Genomic DNA, 19795 nt, shown 5'->3' on the forward strand with positions numbered 1-19795 from the left:
GGGGGGTCAAGGTGTTGATGGAGGAAGAGCCCTTTGAGATTGAGGGCTCTATGCAGTTCACCAGGGAGCGCAGAGGGGGGAGGGGGGAGGCAGCAGAGGTGTTTGGGAGGTGTAAGGTGTGGAGGAGACAGATGAGGGTGGTGAACTAAACCTGTTGAAGAAACAGTTTAGCTCATTGTTCCTCTCCAGGGAGCCCCCTGGTTGTCTCTCTCTCCCCTTGAACCCAGTAATCTCCTTCATACCGGTAAGTTACAGTAAGTTACTTTGCTGATGACTGTTTACGCATTCAAATCACTTTTTATCAGAATTTGGAATATTTCATCTGAACAGTTTCTTTTGCAGGTCTCTTTTATTATATAATCACATGGCATGGTAAACATAATGTGTGAGTATTTCAGGCTTAGTCAGAGTCAATGAAGAGATCAGGATAGAGGTCCTCCTGGGTGCTGATATGGATCTCATCCCCCCTGAGGGTTGACTTGAGAGGGGTGCATCTCGGCATCAGTTTTCTTCCAGTCTAACAGAACAGAAGGGAGACGTTTTAATCATCAATTCAATCGCTGAGAAGAACTTTTAGGGATTAAAGGACATAAACTGTGGAAATCTAAGTTTCTTTTTTTTTTCTTCTTTCTTTCAAACTAACATTCATTTTTTGGGTTTGAATTTTGTGAAGCTTAGTGCCTTTATGTCACAAATATGTTTCTCTAAATTACAATATATACTGACAGAGTACTTCATACAAATTCACAAGTGGTATCAAACTGTATCCTTTTTTTTTAAATGGCTTACGATTTTCTTGGATTCACCGTGGGACCTTAGAATGCACTTCTTAAGCCTCTCTCCTTGTTTTTCCATCTCAATTTTCTGCTGTTCATCTTGGAGCCTGAATCAAGAAATGACATTCAGGAAGACATCATGTAACTTGATCTTTTAAGGAAACATGTGTCTTTTCTTAAGTTACCATAGTTGTATAATGTGTATTCTATTTTTAACACTGCAGTGAAGACAGAAAAGCCAATCTGAAAAGTCTGAAAAAGGGGGTCATGTTTACTGTGAAGTGCAGTAATTGTAAGCCGACTACAATATTTCAAAAATATTTTTATGATGATTTTATAATCTTTGAGCTTCATACTAGTGGACAAAATATATCCTTTGCATTCTTATATACCATGTAGGCTGTAATAAACAATAAAACTTATACTTAATGTGAAGTTCTACAGCCAATGAGACAAACCTTTGCATCTTCTCATTTTCCTTGAGATGCCTAACTTTCCTCAAGATTTCTTCAGGCAGGTTATCAAGTTGCTCGAACAACAAAGACATTCTATACTCAATGCTAGACAGCTTCTCTAAGGGATCGAGGAAGAGAGGGCTTTCTTCCATCATGTGGCAATATATATCAGTTATCTTCTTATCCAGCTCCTCCAACATGATATTCTGTAAGTAGGAAAATTGTTGAAAGAGGAAAAAAAACAAGGAATCATCTTAAAGCTGGGATCAAAATGAGCTCGCTGTGTGCACTTTACTGATGCCGCCTTATATGATTTGTATAGTTTTGTTATGCCATGGGGAAAACATGTCGTCCAACATGTAGTGCATTCTGCTTCCTTACCTGGTCCTGTGGTCCTGCGTCGTGGAGCCGAACCTTCTTTTTGAGAACGTCAATTCTCTCAGTTTCTTTGTCAATTTTTTCCTTCGTTTCATTCAGCTGCAAAGTTAGCATCTCCTCATCATCGGTCCTTCAGACAGAAATTAGCATGAGGTGGAAATGTTTTCATCCAGTATTTTGTGCCATTCTTGTAAATTACTTGCCTTGTATGCTGTTTTTTTTCCCCCAGGCTGTGCTTTATGTTACATGCCGGTTTGTTATTTCTAACTTTTGACATCAATCTGTCCAGGACTGCAGGTTAAAATGAACCTCTGGATAGAACCTCTTACATTTTTTTTAAGGTGGTCTCAATGGTCTGTTCCAGTGTCCTGTCCCTCATGCTGAAGTTCTGCATCATCAGATAAAGGATCTGGTCTGTCAGCTCTGACATGAGAACCGCTAACCGCTGGGGATCAGACAAGTATAGCTCCAACTTGTTCTGGAGATAAAAAAATTAAAAAAAAAAAAAAAAAAAAAAGGGGGGGGGGGGGGAGACACCACATTGTGAGCACTGCAATTATACAAGATTAAAGAAAATTATGTTTTATAAGGAATCTTTGATTTTAAATTCAGGAAATCTGACCTCGTTCTCAGTGCTTACGCTATCCAGGTTAGAATTTGTGACCCTGAAATGCCAAAGAGTTTGAGTTTAGGGGAAATTAAAATGTAATGAATAATATGTGTACCGATTTTTATTTGGCAGAGTGTTCTTTGTGTAGCTTTCTTAATTAGGACCAACAAAATGTTCAAATATCATAATAAAAGATATCAAGAGAAATAAAATGAAGTGAAAATGTGAAATGAAACTTAAATCAAAATGTAAACAGGTATACATATGAAAGGATGATATCCTGCTGCATCAGAGCAGTGCTGAAATGTTAATAAGTAGAATTATTCAAGTATAAATTTGAGCTACTTTTACTTGAGTATTTTTCATTTCATACAACTTTCTGCTCTACTGCATTTAAGAGGGAAATAGTGTAGTTTTTACACAATTATAACTATCTGACACCTTTAGTTAATAAAACTTTGCATAAAAATCAGACTGACATGTTAAACACATTTTAACACATTGTTATAAATTAAACTACCCAACATTATAAACAAGTAAAGCTAAACAGATTTTTTTGATTAACTGATGAGACTAAATGTATTAGCAACATTTTGATCATTCAGTTGATAGAGCGTTTGCTGCTTTTCCTTTGAATTAATTTAGTCCTTTCAATACATTTTTAATAATTTGAGGACTGGATGGTTGATTGTGCTTCCTTACAGAGTGTCGCTGTGGCCTGAGGATGGCGTTGTCGAAGGCAGCACTGTATCCAGACCCAACTCCACACCCGTTTTCAAACCTGTGTGCACATTATCGTTCCCATTACACCAGTCACACCATTCATATATAAAGAAAAAAAACTATGCAAGTTTCTGCCGCACCAATTTTGACCATTATTTTTTAACTGGTCTCTTAGTATGATTTTTAATAAAGTACTGTTAATAAAGTAGTCCGGTAATAGTGTTGTGTCATTTGTGGGAGCACATTCAACTGAATCACTTCCTGAAGCAATTCATTCATTTCTCATTTGAGTTGAGCTATTAGTCAGTTGTGAGCGAATGTGCCACAATATACTGTCTCAGTCAGGGAGCTACAAGCTAATGTAGCCTGGAGTTAGCACAAGATAGTCAATGGCCAAATCAATAGCCTCTTTCCTCATGTGGTTACACTTACAAAGCAACATGAACACAAATGCACACACCTTCAAGTTCCCCTTAGTTTTAGTAGACTACAATAAACAGAAACTTGAAATGTTAGGCAGGAGGAGTGTGCTGCAGCACATCAGACTGTCTTAGATCCTTGTACTGCAAGGGAGAAGTGCATGTTCAGTGATTCATCCACTGAACATACTACTCAGTGAACGTGAGCTCAAGCTGCCGGGATCAGGTTCATCAAGTTCAAAAGTAATGCTGAACTGTAGCGCAGTTAAAAACACTTAAAAGTAATGAAGAGCCAGTGTCCATCTCAGGTACTCAGCGAGGAAACCTTTAAAATATTAAGAAATATAAACAGAGTTCGGTGGTTATGTCAAAATGACAGCAATTCTGGAAGCTGGAGATCATAAGGAATATCCGCCATTCAGTTGTGTTACACTTCAGTGAGGGGAACTACTCGGAGCTCTGGTCAGCACTGAACGATTCAGTGAACGAATCCTTTGAAAGCACTAATTCTAGTGATTTGGGACACTGAAAAGAACCTCTTTGCACATCACTATCTTTTATGGGATTCCCAAATCTCTCCCACAATGAGTAGTATTTATAAATTTTGCTTTAGTCAGTGCAATCTTTAAAAAAATAAAAAAAAGATGATTTAGCTCAGACCTGGTGTCCAATAAAAGGCTGATATCAGTGGATAAACCAACACCGCTGTGGCCCTTATCGGTTTCCAGTTAATTCAATGGGTTTTAACACTTAACTTCCTGTTCCTGAGGATCAGACTTCTGCTCAGTCTGACCATCTGTGTTAGTCAAGACTTTATCTTTCCCAGTCTCTGTTTCCTGGGTGCCATGCCCCTCTGGAGGCATCAGGTTCAACAGAATCTTCTGGCACCTCTTCTGTTGAGTCAAGACTTCCTCAACGTTGACAATTTCACTATGAAGAAGAAAGATTTAGATCAGTGTGACATATCATTACATGCCACTGCAAAATAATCATTGCATTTCAATAACTGTAAAATGTCTCACTTTAATTAACAGTGTACCTGGTTAATTGCTTTAACCCGTTATGTACATAAAACATGGAAAATGTGCACATATTGTTCAATGATACAATTAAGAAACTAACATAGTACTACCATTTTAATGTCACTAGTTTTTCAGTCCACTTCTCAATCACAACATTTCTCTCCTGTTTGGACTTGCTCACTTGATCCAAACTGACAACAGAGACAATTATTACAACAGTGGAAAACAGATATTGAATTCAGTCTTATGATGTAATATCAGGGAATCTAGTACTTACAAAGCTTTGGCATCCACCAATTTATTCTCAGTCCTTTTCTGTAACTCTTTCAAGTTTTGTTTGGTTTCCTCGTGGGATTTTTCCATCAGATCTATTTTGCAAATATTTGTAGCAATAGTCTTTTCAGCCTTCTGAATCGCTGACTTTAACTTAGAGGGATGACAGTAAACGGAGCATTACGGATAATTAAGAAATAAACAAACAGTGAACTGGTATTTGAAAAAAGAAGATAGTTAATCAACATTTCATGTGCTTGTCATCGTTAACTTAAAGCGTAGCAGACTATTAGACTGATGTTGGCCTTTTGTAATAATAGAAAGCATATTTAAAGGGAAAGTGTGGTATTTTTAAACCTGGACCCTATTTTTCCATCATTTTGGGTGGAAGCGACTTATGGGGACAACAGCTTTTTGAAATTGCTCTTTGGGAATCTAAATCCCTGCAGCCAACTGAGGGCACATGCTGATCTTCAAGACTGAGCACTGCTGTATCTTCATTATCAAAACAGCATGTGCACTTGGAGATGTTACCGATCTGTGCAACACTATTCATTGCTCTTGCAATACTGAAATAAGACCCTTCAATTCGTGTACCTTGTTCATTGCAGGCTTCATTTCAAGGGCCTTGCTTTTCTGTCTGCTGTCTCCCATGATTCTGTCTAAGGACGGAGGACAGATTAGGCCCAATGTTATCCTTTAATTGTCCAAAGTATGTCAGTCTCTTAAACAGTTAAATACACACACCCATACATGGCCCTGCTATCAAATGCAGGCAAACATGACAAAATACAGTTACTAAAAAAGGCATTTTCAGTATCTCCCCCCCAAAAAAAAAAAAAAAAGTGTTTCTTCGATCAAAACGACAACATGAATACTGCTGAACTTCAGTGAAAATGACTGTAGTCTGTAATCACTATCACAACACATGACAAGATTGTTTGTGGCATTAGGTGCTGTACTGGCTCTGTATTTAAATGGCCTGCAGGAGCTTGAAAGAACACAAACTGAGTTTGACAAATAGCTGCACAGTTTCTCTGTATCCTCCACAGTTACTGACCGCTTTGCACCAATCTAGTCTTGTCTTTTCTATTTCTGGGTCACATGCTGGTGTAGTAATTACATTTATACAACAAATAGTCCCGACCCGGCAGTTTGATGGGTCGACTGTACAATTGGAAATATACATATAATATAATTTAACTATATATTGCTATTGAGAAGGCCCAGTGATATTTCTAATGATGAGCAGGCTGTGATGCTTTGTGGTGATTTGAGCACATTTCAAATGTACAGTTGACCAATCAGATCACTGCTTCTGAACTACTTGTTGTATAATTGCAATTGAATTTCATATAATATGCAGCATACTGTTGTTAAAAATGAGTCCATCGATATCTTCTTTTCAGCGGATATCTTACTTAAAACAAGATAGAGCGAGCTAAGCAGTTTAGTGTTTCTATGTGCTGTATTTATTCAGTTTGAGAAACGATTTCTAGAAACCAATAATAATAATTAAAAAAAAGACTATATCTCCGTTGCTAGGGCGTTACTAAGGGTCGGACTACTTCCTGGAGTGGTAACCACCGACACGTCACGTTCGCTTCAACTGATACGACTGCTCGTTTCCCAGGTAGTAGTCACACCCCATGTAGTGCAACTGTAATGGAGCTCATACAAACAAACAAAATTTTTTTTTATTTTGAGACTGAATTGCCCCACAATATGAACACACTTCGATCACATGTTATATTTAGACGGTTACTTGTTGTATAATCGCAGTATTATTGCTTAAATCTTCGTCATTGCAGCAAAGACTTACGTTAACATGGCTATGGTTCGCCACTCTACCTAACTGACAGCATACAACAACTTAAAGCAAACTGGGTTTTTTTTTATTTGATAATAATAAAAGAAAAGATTTTAAAAAATAAAAAAACTCGACCTACTTTCCCTCCTGAGTTTACTCTTGGTCTCTGTTCATCTGTCGCGTCCAAGAAAATTGTTCTTCAAACCGAGTGTGACACAAATGTCTCCGCGTTTGAATGATGCTGAACTTTATTCAACAAACTTTATTCAACACAATTAAAATATGCGAACAATGAAGACACGTGTTAAATATAATAATGTACAGAAAAACAAGAATGTGTGAAGTAAAATAATAAATTACATAAAAAAAATATTTTTTTAAAATGCAGGGGATTGAGATACATATATTACAATTAATGTAAAATTATGGCGACAGAACAGTCTTGTTATATTTTGTAGTGTTTATAAATCTAAGAATCTTCACATGTTATATTGTTTATTGACTGAAGGGCTAATTAATCAGCAATATCAGTGACGTAGTGCAGCATGGACTCACTGATTGGCTGCGTTGGTTGATTTGAATTCACCTGAAGACGGAAGCTGGCGCCAAACACCAAAGAAATAAAAGCCAGTGCAAAGAGGGCAGACGCGACGTTGTGTTTGTGTTAAACTCGGACTTACTTTCACGTCTCCCCGACCAGGTGGGTTAAGTTCGCAGTTTTATAAGAGTGTTTTGTGTGACTGTGCAGTTAAAAGCCCCTGGTTTGTAGCTTTGGCATAGAGCGCAGGTGAGGATGTGGCAGGTGAGTTCATGGTTTCACTGAAGCTGGTGAAAGTTGTGGATTGTAGCGCTTGTTAGAGGTTTGTTTTGCCCTTAACTTGCAGTTCTTCCTAATGAGAGGACGCTACTGCATCTAGTTCAAATGGGTGTGCTGTGTTTAGCCCATCCTGTGGTGGTTCTTAAACTTAATGGGCTCCTGGTTTATCCTAGGGCCTGCACCAGGTGGGGGTGGAGCTGAGGCCTGCACCAGGTGGTGGTGGAGCTGAGGCCTGCACCAGGTGGGGTGGAGCTGAGGCCTGCACCAATCTCCCACAGTAACTGATAAGCATTAAACCCTTATATTGGTTGTAGACATACTGTTAAATTTCATTTGTATACTGTGTTTCTCCGACCATTTGATATTTCTTATTGACCGGGCAGTGACGTTAGAAGCCTTTCAGCTTGTATACTCAGTTTATATTTATTTAGACTCTTTATTGCCAGCTGTGCTGCCTTAAGGATGAATCATGTCTCATGTTGCTAATCCCGTTTCTCATGTAGTTTGCCTTTTGTTGGTCAAATATACTGCTCTGCTGTCATTCTTTAGCGCCTCACAGTGCTTCTGTCCACTCCAGCTGTGTGACGTGACACCCAAACGATGTACAGCAAGTTGTGCTGAGTGTCTTCATGGTGCAGTGGAATTTGAAATCATGGCGTGGACCTGTCCAGCTTCATAAACTCACCCAGACAGGTCAGTAACAGCCTGTAAATCAGTGCCATGAGTCATTGTAACATTCGTGTTCTCGCTGTCTAATTTGCTCTCAAGAACAATGTGTAGTGCCGAGTGACTAATTCTCCCTTTGTTGTGCCTCTTAATGCTGTGAAAGCATGTTTAACATTTTAGCTAAAGCCTCAAAGTTAAGAAGCACGCTTAAAAAAATTGAATTAACCTTTTATTTGTGACAATTCACTGGCTTGTTTTTTTTCTGCAGTCTATTAACCTGGAAAGTGTATTGAGACCTGACTAAGGTTTTACTTTTTTCTTCTCTCTCAGGCAGCAGTCAGATCTACGAACAGTAAGTGTCATATTTATTCCTTAAAAAAAAATGTCTTCACTTCGCTGCCGTGCTCATCTATCTCTTTCTCTAATGTGTCTGCCTGGCTATGACTATTTATGTGTAATCAGGCTGGAACAGATTTGGGGCCATAACTTTTATTTATTTTGTAATTTTTTTTTAATTCTTTTAATGGGTTTTGTTTGTGCATGGCCGCCGTGCTGTGACTTCTGCCTTGCGTTGGTGCCCGGTGACCGTTTCTATCCCTTTTTCTATCCAAAATGTCGGTCTTGCCATGACCATGTGTTTCCTTTTCCTTCTTATGGCTTGCAAAACGCCGTCCACCCCGCCGATGCCTCTGCCGTCTTGGGCATGCTTGATGACAGATTATTTGTGATCCTCCAAAGTAAGATGTGCTTTATTAAACTATTTTAGCCCACCCCTGCAAAACTTTATATCCCAGTGAAATGTCAGCGATTTGACACGACTATATCCTTGACGCAAAGATATTTTGTGCATTCTCATAGTATGTTGAATGGTGTGTGTGTGTGTGGGGGGGGGGGGTTGAGTGCTTATTACTCTGTAAAGCAGATACTAGGCAGGAGTACAAATAGGTTCTTAGGAGGGAGTAAGCTTGGCAGAAGAAGACGGACAGCTCAAATGACCCTGATATTGGATATCCAGTTTGGGTATATTTGCTTTATTTTCCATTTAATGGTGATAAGGATGACAGCAGTCATGACTATGGAAGGCTAATTGATAAACCTATCAGGATGACACTATGCTAACTTTGCTACTCCTATGCTATTGAAACCAAGGGGGGAAAAAGCACGTCATTTTACCCTTTAGTTGAGGTGCACACATGAGCCATATTATCACAGAAGACTTAATCTGGGGGTGGAGTCATGGAAGAAGACGGTGACTGCAGTAGATGGAACGGTTTCCCGTGCCACCAGAGGAAACGAGGCCTCCGCTGAGAAGTTCTGGATTGTTGTGAAAAAGAAGACCAAGCTGTCCCGTAACCTTTGTTGATGGCGATGGCTCTCTGACCCAGGGATTTCTTAAAGGTTAAACACCGTTTTCTTTTAAAAGTAGTCCAGTAATAACATCCTGAGCAGAGAATGTGTCCGTGTTTACGCCCAAGCTTCTCTGTTCTTTTGTTTTGGTACACAGTCCAGCTGAACTTGTATGTTGGAGTCCCTTGTCCCTCCCAACTGGACTCAGAAATGTCTTCTGTAAGTAACGTCACGGGTGCAGAATTTGACACGTCTATTTTAATTTTAATTTGGCTAGAGTAGACGTGATGTTGCTAACTTTCTGTTACCAATATGAATTTATAAGGCAAATGTTGCTTTTATTACTTGGCATGCTGCCAGAATTGCCAGGGTGCATATCACGACAATGATTGTTGTAACAAAAGAATGGGAAATGGTACTCTGCAACAAAGGCAGTCTTTTCTTTTCTATTTAATGTCCACATGCTGTCATTAAGCTATACCAGATATCACTTTGGCTGCATAGTATGGGTCATGCTGAATGCAGAGCCAGGTGAGCTTGTTTTGTTGTTTTTAGCCAAGCTGCAGTTGGCTGTCGCTCATGTGACTTTGGCGTTATCATGTGTAACTGTTAAAAAGCAAACTACTGCTAAACATGCTTATGATAACTGCTCTGCAAATATAGCAACCAAAAAACATAATTTGGCCAACTGTATATTGGCTGCCTTAAGGTCCTTTGTGGCTGAATTTGTAATCTTTCATTTAGATATTTCAGCATCCATTGCACTGAAGTTTTTCATGCTGTGAATTTGAAAATTACTAATCATTATCTCCTCCACAAAATAAATGTTTTTGTGATGTCCACAACAGCTTTAAGTTTTGTTTAATGGATAAATGTACCTTGTACAGTTGTAAATATCGTCCTTTCTAGTCTGTCTTTACAGGAACGAACAAACAAACATTGCACTTTGAGTAGCTGATTGCTTCTTGGATGAGCTTGGAGCTTTTTGTTTTTTAAGTTGGAAAACAAAGTGGAGCCATGATTATTTGTGACTTTCAGATTTCCATTTTTATGGAAATACTGTCAAATAACAGTTGCCTCTCGTCTATGTTTCCTTAAATTCTATATAGTCTGTACACAAATAAACTTGAAATTATTAAGGATGGCCTTAATTGCAAACTACACGTAATTTAAAGTTGCTTTGCTGTAGCTGTGATTGGGATGTTGGCACTCAAAGCATTCATGATACATTGTCCCTGATTTCTCAGACGTACTGTGCAGGCTTTGAAAATCTGGTAACTGAATTACATGCATACCCCTAATGTTTACATCCAGGGAAAGTGTCAACTCTTTGAGTTGGTTCTTTTGCTGTGTTCATTGTTTTTTTTGTTTTTTTTGTCAACCAAGTTGCATCTTCTGTGTTTCATGCATTGGTTTATTTTAATATAGAAAAACTTGCATTTTAATAGGGTTCATATTGTTCATATTACCATGAGTAGAAACAGCCATGGCCTAATTTAGTGTCTAGAAAGACACGCGGCAAGTTTCCATGACGATGATCAGCTTCACAAAGGAGAAATTTCAGGAGTTTTCACTCAGGGAAACAATGAAATGCTGCAAAGTCTGCAATATTTTGATGTTTTCTTTAGGAACTTCATCTAATGAGTTAAGAACTCATCAGTATGTCATTTTAAATGCTTTACAAATAAATAATAATAATAAAAAAAACACATGTATGGGCTGAGTTGTGAAAGTTTAAAACCTGAAGTTCAAGCAAGAACTTGTATAGTTAAATGAAATTGGGGGAAAAAAATATTTGATTCCACAGGACTTCCGAATTTGAAACTGATGACAAACCCCTTATATATTGATGGGGAATTTTTTTTTTTTTTAATTTGTCCTTAGGAAGAAAGACATTGTTTATAAAGTTTTGAAGTTTTCCTTTTTAACTGATGTCTGCAATGCATGTCCAGCTTAGTTATTGCATGTTAAAACGGTTTGGCATACTTGTAGACGGCGAATGCTGCAGACCAGAGGTTGAAAGTGTAAGGGGATTGGGTGGTAGAGTGAGATGAGGGCTGTGAAAGCATGATGCTATTGTCCTGTCTGTCTTCATTATTTATAGAATGCCTTTCTCCTACAGATGACACCTCTGGTCATTAACTGTTGACTTTTAATTCTTTGAGTTTTTCCATATATGTATATATGCTTTGTGCATATGTATTTGTATGTACATGCACATGTTTATCATGCATATTACCTGTAAAGTGCTCTGTAATATTAAATGTTTTTATTCTGCTTGCTTGCAATTGCCATTGGGCATTCTTTAAAAATATATATATATGTGGAGAGTTGACTTTACGCCCATCACCAATGCAGAGTACATCAAATTAGTTGGATTAAGCAATGTCTCTGTAGAACAAGCACTTGTCCTGTAATAACAGTGTTGTAGTTTCATGGTGTGCCACTTATAAAGATTTAAGCCCCCATATCTGGGTTACACTGCTCCCTCCCACCAGCCAGATTATGCCATCTGTGAGAAAAGAAGAGTATATGTATGGGTGTGTGCGCATGTCTGTGTGTCTAGCTTTCAAATCAAATTCTGAATGTCTCCTTTCACTATTAATCCAGGTCGTACCCACTGAGATGTTAATAGAACGGCTGGGACTGAGATGCTGCTGTTTATCCCAAGAGGGTGATCTAAAAAAACAACACGTGCGCACATGATCTGCTGCACGAGGAGTACTTAGGAGTCAGAAATGGTAAAATGTCTCGTTTTGTCTGGACCACCAGTCCACAGCCAAAATATATTTGATTTATTAAAAATAACCTAAATAATTACATTTAAAGAGCTGGAATCAAAGAATTGTAACTTGTTTTTTTTGTTTTTTTTCAAAAGAATGAACTGAAAACAATAAATTTGTGATCAGAATAGTTGGCAAAAAAAAAAATTCTACTTACTAATTTCTGCAGTACTAGCAGAAATTCAAAGGTTGCATAATCTGCAGTTTTAGAACCAAGATTGTTTTGCAAATATTTAAATGCTTTTAAATGTAATGTAAATGCAAGGTGATTGATTAATAAGCCAATCTGCAAATACTTCAGACTGTTCAGGGCTTCATACAAAGTGATAATTAAGTATTTGGCATGTTATGAGCATTTTTGCTATTTTCTGACTGAGATCAATGCATTCATTGGGGGGGGGAAACAAAAAAATAAAACGGCTAATTTTAAAATATAAAGTGTTCAATAGGTGCAGTCTTGATTTGATTGGTGGTTACCATCCAAAATGAGTGCCTTCTATATTATCAAATTCATAGAAGGCAGCTAATGACTTTGAGTCCATAAAAATATACATGCTGAAATAAATGACTTGATGTCAAACGGCTGGCCTAACGACGACCGATTGGATGGCAGGAGTAAATCCGCTGGCCAAATCCCCTCGTGGCTCAAGCTGTGATTTGGACCAGAGATTTGTTTTCAGAGTGAACTCCTCCCTGCAGAGATGACTGTCACCGTCCAACACACTGCAGACTATCGCAGACCAGCAATTAGTCGGTGTAATTTGAATGAGACCGCTTGGGTTCGACTTTGACGGCTCCTTCCCTGCGTGCTGACGTGAACAACAGACGTATGTCGGAGCCACTGACGAGCTAAGTCCACTGCAACTCTATGGTAAGATGGACACTGTTGTGTACCTACTCATCTTCTGGAGAGATTTAGTTGTACGTCTAATGTTTTGTGTACGAATTATGAAAAAAAAAAATGTAACTTTGATGTTTAAACTTACTGACAAGTGAAAACATTGAAAAGTGATTAGCATTGCTGCTTATAAGGATACTGACGTGCTTTGTTGTGGGTTTTGACTTGCAATGAATTATTAAAATGAAGAGAAACGTCTCTTTAAACTTACCCTGAAAACAACATTTTTTTATTTGTCTTTATAAGAAATATAAAAATTCACAAAAAATTCCATAAAAAGCCATGATTCCTAATTAATAATTTTTTAACAATTCACAAATAATTCAATATGTTGAGTGGAAGAAGGTTCTACCTGTGTAGTGTGCAAGCATTTGATTTGTTTGTAAAGAATAGCACGATAGTAACATGTACAAAAAGAAAGTTATCGTAAATGAGCAAAAATATGCTTGCTATGCTATAATTAATAGATAGCGCCTCAGGCAGGTGAAAGTGTGAGCAAGGTTAACAATCCAGTGCTTTCCTAGAACAATGTGAACTTCACTTTGGTGTTAAATCTCCAAACTCTTATTCCGTCAGTATAGCAGCCCCATATATTCCCTTTTCCCCTCATTTGCTATTGTGTTTACGTATAAAAATTGAATAGTTGTTGTAAATTGTTCTTTTTACTGATGTGCTGGCTCGCCCCCACCTGCAATCCTAACCACTCACTCAATCCCTTGTTTCAAGTTCATTTAACAAAGGTGTGTAAAGTGAATTGCTTCGATTCAAATTTGTTTAAACGTCGTCACGTCTGTTGTCTTCACCCCACTTTCATCACAATTAGCTTGCCGCATAAAAAAAGCTGCTGCAGAGCATGTTTCTGAATGGCCCAATAACATACAATAGGTGTACCACTTTGACAGGTGGTGATAGATTCAACAGCAAGTGGACTGCTGCACAACATCAGAAAATATAACAAACCTCAAAGGTTTCACTATCATTTGGTCTGACTTTTATTATCACTTATTTCAAATTAATCAAAGGAAAAGGATAACAGATATACTAGTTTTGGTGGACTTTAATGTATAAAATAAACAATCTCAGCTGTTATTTTAAGATATTTTCTTTTGTAAATGTCACCTAAATGACCAATTTAGTGAATACTGGATATCATGAATGCAGTTCTTACCGAGGCCCTACATAAACAATGCAGCAGCAGTTCACCTGGATTGCATGCTTAATGCACAGGTCAGCGCACCCTATGCATATAGACACCATGTGTAATTACCACTGCGTTGCTTTATGAATATGGAGTAATGTGTTGATTGCTCTGCTCTGCAGGTTGTTGTATGCGTTGAGCTGTCAGCTCTGTCCGCCGTCTCGTGTGCAGGTGCGCTGGCCGAGATGTGAGAAGGGGTCATGCCTCTGGTCAAGAGAAACATTGAGCCTCGGCACCTGTGCCACGGTGCCGTGCCTGAAGGAATCGGCAATGAGCTGGAATGTGTAACCAACAACACGCTGTCCGCCATTATCCGACAACTCGGTACCCTGAGTAAGTTGCTTTAATTCTGCGGTGTTTGTGTCATAAAACATTCACATGCTTATTTCACCCAAGATTATTAAATGAGGGAGTCTGTTTGGCCTCTTTTCTCTGTGACTATCGCACAAACGATCTAGAAAGTGTTTCTACTAAATATGAAATGACTAAATCGTGTCGAATTCAGATCAAAGTTTATTTAAAGTCATGGAGTGGGCAATCGGGAAATGTACGTTTCATAACTTGCCGTGTCATTGGATGTAATATTTCAGCTCCGTTTGGACAAACACTGGACAAAACTTCCTGTGTTTTTGGGGCCTCACAAGTTAGGTGGAGGCGCCGTGAAAGGAAGCGAAGAGGTGTCGGGATGCTGTGGTTGTTTGCAGACGCTGCTCACCGCTCGCAAAGTTTCTGTTCGTAAAATGCAGACCGTTCTACCTGCTGAGAGAATTCACAGCCATTCTGGTGGTCGCGGTGTAGTCTGGCTTACAATTGCTGCTCTGAAACATGTGAGACGGAAAGAAAAAATGTAGCGGCAACAGGGGAAAGACTATTTTAGGAAGCAAATTTACTCCTGGACATCTGGCACATGGCTGCTCTGATTAGTGTGTATGTGGCTTTAGTGAAGTTACATGAGCTTAGAGCTTACCGTAGAGCTTTATATCACGGGCAGATAAGATGGAGAGTAGGTGGGGGGGGAGACACTAATACAGGCAGTCGAATGATGGCCTCCACATTAAGTGGATCCGAGCTGTTTGACACGTACTAGTCATGGTGGAATGTGCAGCAACCAAACACTTCAAATCCAAAGCAATATCCTGGATCCACAAATGGACAAAACGATAGATAGGTGATGTCAAAAATAGGTGTATTGAAGGGTACAATACCTTTTTTTTTGTATTGTCCATTTCCTTTATTTTCTTCCTCTGTCATGCAATAAGCTGCTCTTCTTTCCTAACTTTGAGATTTGACGCACCTTTGTGTTCATAAACGGATCCTTTTTCCTCTGGTTTCTTGCTCTGGTTGCAGGTAAACATGCAGAGAATGTTTTTGGGGAGCTTTTTAATGAAGCCAACACCTTTTATGCTCGCGCAAACTCCCTCCAGGACCGAATCGACCGCCTGGCTGTTAAAGTCACCCAGCTGGACTCCAGCGTGGAGGAGGGTTCGTTCACTGGAAGTCATCTGTCTGTTAATTTGTTATTGTGTACTCTGTTGCTAATTCTCACATGCTTCATATTAATCCTCTTTCTTGCCGTTTTGCAGTCTCTCTTCAGGACATTAACATGAGGAAGGCGTTTAAAAGCTCAACGGCCCAGGACCAGCAGGTTTTGTCCAAAGGCAGCACTCCCAGCTCTGTGGCTGACATGCACAAAGGCAGCGACAGGCCTCCTCCCCTCAGCACCCTGAGTAAATACAGGTACCGCATCCGAGGAAAAAGTGAAACATCTGATCGTTTTTCTATGTCAGTTATTGCATCAGGTTTAAAATGATTTGTTTAAATACAGAGATGATTCTACGGACGCAATGAAATTCTACTCTGATCCGTCCTACTTTTTTGACTTGTGGAAGGAGAAGATGCTTCAGGACACGGAGGACAAGAGGAGAGCGAGGCGGAAGCAAAGGGTGAGAGCATGTTGTACTCAACTTATTTATGTGCGAGGGGCAATCAAAAAGTTCTGAGACTGATCCTTTTAGGTAGGTAGGTATATACTTTATTAATCCCCGAGGGGAAATTTTTTAACTTTAATTTTAATTTTTTTTTGCGGGCGAACAGAATGCAGCACTGACATTTATGGCATGAGAAAGTATTCAAAGTTATGTCACTCGGTCAACATCAGCACCTGAGTTACAGGTGTTTTTATGACCACTGTTGAGCGGAGAGAACACATCATACTTTGAGTGTCAAACTTGAGAAATGTGAAGTAGAGACCTTTTGAAATGCTTCAGATAGACTACAGCAATTAAGAGGTGAGTCTGGAGAGGTGTTCCGAGTGTCATTCACGTTTCAAGAGGGACGTCTAAAGACCTCAGGTCAGGTCAGGAGGTCAACCAAGTGTGTTTTCTTTGACATTCTCGGTGATTTCATCCCCCAGGGTCAGACTGTCAAAACCAAGTTGGACGGTGAAGTTCTGAAGGAAAACATTTGACTCAAACGACCTGTGCAATGGCGCCTCTGTTCTCTAACATGACAACGTGCCCGCTCAGCGCATTGAAAACGCACGAGTTTCTTGGCCGCATTTGACTCATTTTCAAATTCGAGTTCTTGTCAATTCCTTGTTTCTGTGTCCACGTTTTCCAGGAACAGAAGCGATGTGTGGAGAGTAGCACCCTTCAGCGTGAGGTGAAGAAAGTGAGAAAGGCTCGAAACCGCAGGCAACAGTGGAACATGATGGCATTCGATAAAGAGCTACGTCCAGATCACCGCCACCCGCAGACTCTTCGAAGAGGAGCATCGTCTGAGGGTTCACTCTCTCCAGATGGCAGGTGAGTGCTATTTATACTTTTTTTTTTTTTTTGGGATTGAAAGTAGGGATGCGACCAAGATTGTGCTTTGCATACATTTTGCAATGATAATTTGTTTCATTGATTCCTTCTAATTCTGTTTGAAATGTTTTATTGTCACTGGAAACTCATGCACAAGACCAGTTTGTTTATTAATGTTTTCTGTGCTTTCCAGTACTAGTTTAAAGAAAGGGAACATTTATCTTGAAAATTCATCCTTAAAAAGATTGTATGACTGTATTTAATGCAGAAATCTTTAATCAAGATACACATTCCTGGTGCTTTTAGAGAGTATATCTTAAAACCTTACCTGTGTTGGGGTGGGGATACATTTTGAATTGGACCTTTTGACCCAGTTAGTTATATCTTGTATCTATAGCTTAGTAAAAGTTCATGTTTGATTTTGTCACAACAAATCTACCATCTGTACAGATGGTATATCTGCATCTGCCTCTCCGTCTTTCATTGTTTATCCAGGCCTGACCTGCTGGACTACCCGATCCCTCCTGTGCCTGTTTGTAACTATGCCAAGTCTCATGACTACGTTCCTGGGAAAACACACCCGTCACCACCTGTGGAGCACGAATACTACAGCATCGATGTCAATTACAAGAGAGTAACCTACGCAACAGCAGAACCTCGTGCTACAGACCGAATGAACGGCTCGGTTCGTTCACCTACAGATTACAAGTATGTTTGTTTGTTGTTTGCATATCGGAGATAGATTCACATATGAAATTACTTTCCACCATCCGCAACATAATCCTCTTTATTTTTCTGTTAAACAGCTCTGCCCCCCCACCAACTGCCCCAGGCCCACCCATCCCATCAGCCCAGACGGCCTTTGGTTTTCCTCTGGGTGCACTACCTCCGACGCCACATAATGGAGTTTTACACGTAGGCCCAGGCTACCCACTCCCACCAATACCTCCTCCAGGGCCTTGCATGGCCCTTCCTCCCGCAGGTCCCCCGCCTCCTCCTCTGCCTCCCCCAGCTGCACCCTCTCACCTCACAGAGCACAGTGAGACTAAACCTGTGAGAGACGGGAGAAGTGACCTGCTGTCCGCCATCCGCATGGGTGAGTCAGGGTATCTGCAGTCAGACACATGTTGTTTGTCATTGTTTTCTGCTGGTCACATAAATAAAACTGAACTGCTGCTCTGTGCACAACCCTTTTTAAGTCTGGTGTACAATACTTGATCTTATTTTGATAAATGTGCCCTTATTAGGCATCCAGCTGAAGAAAGTGCAGGAGCAACAGGAACAGCAGAACAAGCAGGAGCCGGTGGGAAATGACGTGGCCACCATCCTTTCCCGACGCATTGCGGTTGAGTACAGTGACTCTGAAGATGACTCTGAGCTCGATGAAAATGAGTGGTCTGACTGACGACCCCCCATGGATCTATCTAGTGGACGCAATATTCTGAGCCGCTGCAGCGTCTGGCTTTACACGGGGCAACAACATTTTTTTTGTTTTTCTTGTCCCAGACTCTGAAAAACGTGGATCTTGCAGTATATTTTTTACACTTGATTTCAATCTGTTTTTAGAATTTTCGACATGGTGCATATAACTTATTCTTCTTATTACACTTAAAAATTAGAGATTTAATTCTGAAATGGACAAGTATGATTTTAAGTTATATTTGGCCTCTTCAGTGTCTACCAACACAGAGGGGCTCCACTTTCCTTGGTCCTGCTTTCCCATGTCCATGTGAGTATAACAGAACAAACAAGCTATGAATGATAGTGAAATTCTTAAAACATATCTAGATTCAGTGGTGCAAAAATACATCAGAAACCAGTATTTTGGGAGGGAGGGACAAAATCTTTGTTGCCCAGTGAAATCACTTCTCGTGCCACAATAATATTTCATGAGGAAATTGCGTGACCACACAGTTTGAACTAATGCGCCGAACCACGTGTTTATTAGGACCTTCTGGAGACAGTTTTAAAAATCAGATTCATTTTATGACGTATAGATGTTCAGTTTTCTACTTCCGTTGAAATGTGAACCATCAATTTTCTGTCAGTCCAAACTGCATGTTCTAGTAAAATGTCCTCTTGTACTGACACCTTGAACACACTTTACCCATATGCAGTAGTCGTCCCACCGCCTGGTCTTTTTCACAGATGGCATACATGTCACTATAGAAAAAGCACAGGTATGATAATAATGCTTGGCTGAATTCCATGTAGCTGCTTTGTATTGTGCGTGCTGGCTCACTGTCACACCGTCGTGACTAACTGGAACACTTGAACAGAACAAGTCCATTAGTAACACCTGTGCTTTTTCTCCTTTTGACAATGCAAAATGTGTGACGTGATAAAGACCTGTTAAATATGAACAAGTGCTGCACTGAGGCAAATTTTTAAGTTGTTTATGTCTAGAATTTCACATTCCTGATAATATTTTGGACCAAATGTACAATTTCCTCTCATCGTCAACTTCTTGTTTGACGATTTATTCCGTTTGACATTTTGTAATTGCGACCTCAATTTATGACCATTTCATTGTCCCATGGTATGTGCAGTAGGGTATCATAAACGGTCCGAATACAATCTTGTTCTGCCATCGTATTGTTATTTGTTCAAAAATGTTGAACATTGGCATTAAACTCTTCCAAATGAACCTGAAAAACAGGCTGTGACTGTTTCTGCCTTTACAACCATCTTTCTTCCTCCTTGTCTTCTTCCTTTAAACTGTAATAGGTACTTGAAGTAATGATTCTCTTGAAGTTATATTTATCCAGTAGCCTGTACTCTGACAAATTAAAAATGTATTTTAATCTACATGAAAA

General features: G+C 39.5%; 2 protein-coding genes across 2 annotated transcripts; one reads left to right on the forward strand and one right to left on the reverse strand.

Annotated features, from left to right (window-relative positions):
* Positions 1-400: 400 nt before the first annotated feature.
* On the reverse strand, positions 401-5310 carry LOC138629535 (cilia- and flagella-associated protein 100-like). The gene is made up of 10 exons (XM_069713294.1): positions 5254-5310; positions 4661-4809; positions 4155-4291; positions 2922-3000; positions 2232-2274; positions 1939-2087; positions 1613-1739; positions 1235-1437; positions 790-883; positions 401-517 (listed from the first exon to the last, which is right to left on the reverse strand). Exons 1-10 carry the CDS (start codon positions 5308-5310, stop codon positions 401-403), a joined length of 1155 nt encoding a protein of 384 aa, XP_069569395.1.
* A 9065-nt stretch (positions 5311-14375) lies between these two features.
* wasf3a (WASP family member 3a) lies at positions 14376-18384 on the forward strand. Its single transcript, XM_069713283.1, has 8 exons — positions 14376-14508; positions 15523-15657; positions 15759-15912; positions 16001-16118; positions 16795-16979; positions 17475-17680; positions 17800-18075; positions 18227-18384. The coding sequence occupies exons 1-8, from the start codon at positions 14376-14378 to the stop codon at positions 18382-18384; spliced, it is 1365 nt and encodes a 454-aa protein (XP_069569384.1).
* The last annotated feature ends 1411 nt before the right edge of the window (positions 18385-19795 follow it).

Source organism: Brachyistius frenatus, unplaced genomic scaffold, assembly GCF_029030835.1.
Source record: "Brachyistius frenatus isolate BFR_SWC_R1_liver_20210118 unplaced genomic scaffold, ASM2903083v1 Contig_117, whole genome shotgun sequence".
Classification (NCBI taxonomy): Eukaryota; Metazoa; Chordata; class Actinopteri; family Embiotocidae; genus Brachyistius; species Brachyistius frenatus.

What these genes read in the sequence shown, in the direction of transcription:
- LOC138629535 (XM_069713294.1), bottom strand. Translation starts at nt 5,310, where the DNA reads ATGGGAGACAGCAGACAGAAAAGCAAGGCCCTTGAAATGAAGCCTGCA. An exon ending in AGTCTTGACTAACACAGATG is followed by an intron (nt 3,001 to 4,154) that starts GTCAGACTGAGC and finishes ATGTGCACACAG; the next exon opens with GTTTGAAAACGGGTGTGGAG. An exon ending in ACGCAGGACCACAGGACCAG is followed by an intron (nt 1,438 to 1,612) that starts GTAAGGAAGCAG and finishes TCCTACTTACAG; the next exon opens with AATATCATGTTGGAGGAGCT.
- wasf3a (XM_069713283.1), top strand. Translation starts at nt 14,376, where the DNA reads ATGCCTCTGGTCAAGAGAAACATTGAGCCTCGGCACCTGTGCCACGGT. An exon ending in CCGACAACTCGGTACCCTGA is followed by an intron (nt 14,509 to 15,522) that starts GTAAGTTGCTTT and finishes CTCTGGTTGCAG; the next exon opens with GTAAACATGCAGAGAATGTT. An exon ending in GAGCGAGGCGGAAGCAAAGG is followed by an intron (nt 16,119 to 16,794) that starts GTGAGAGCATGT and finishes CACGTTTTCCAG; the next exon opens with GAACAGAAGCGATGTGTGGA.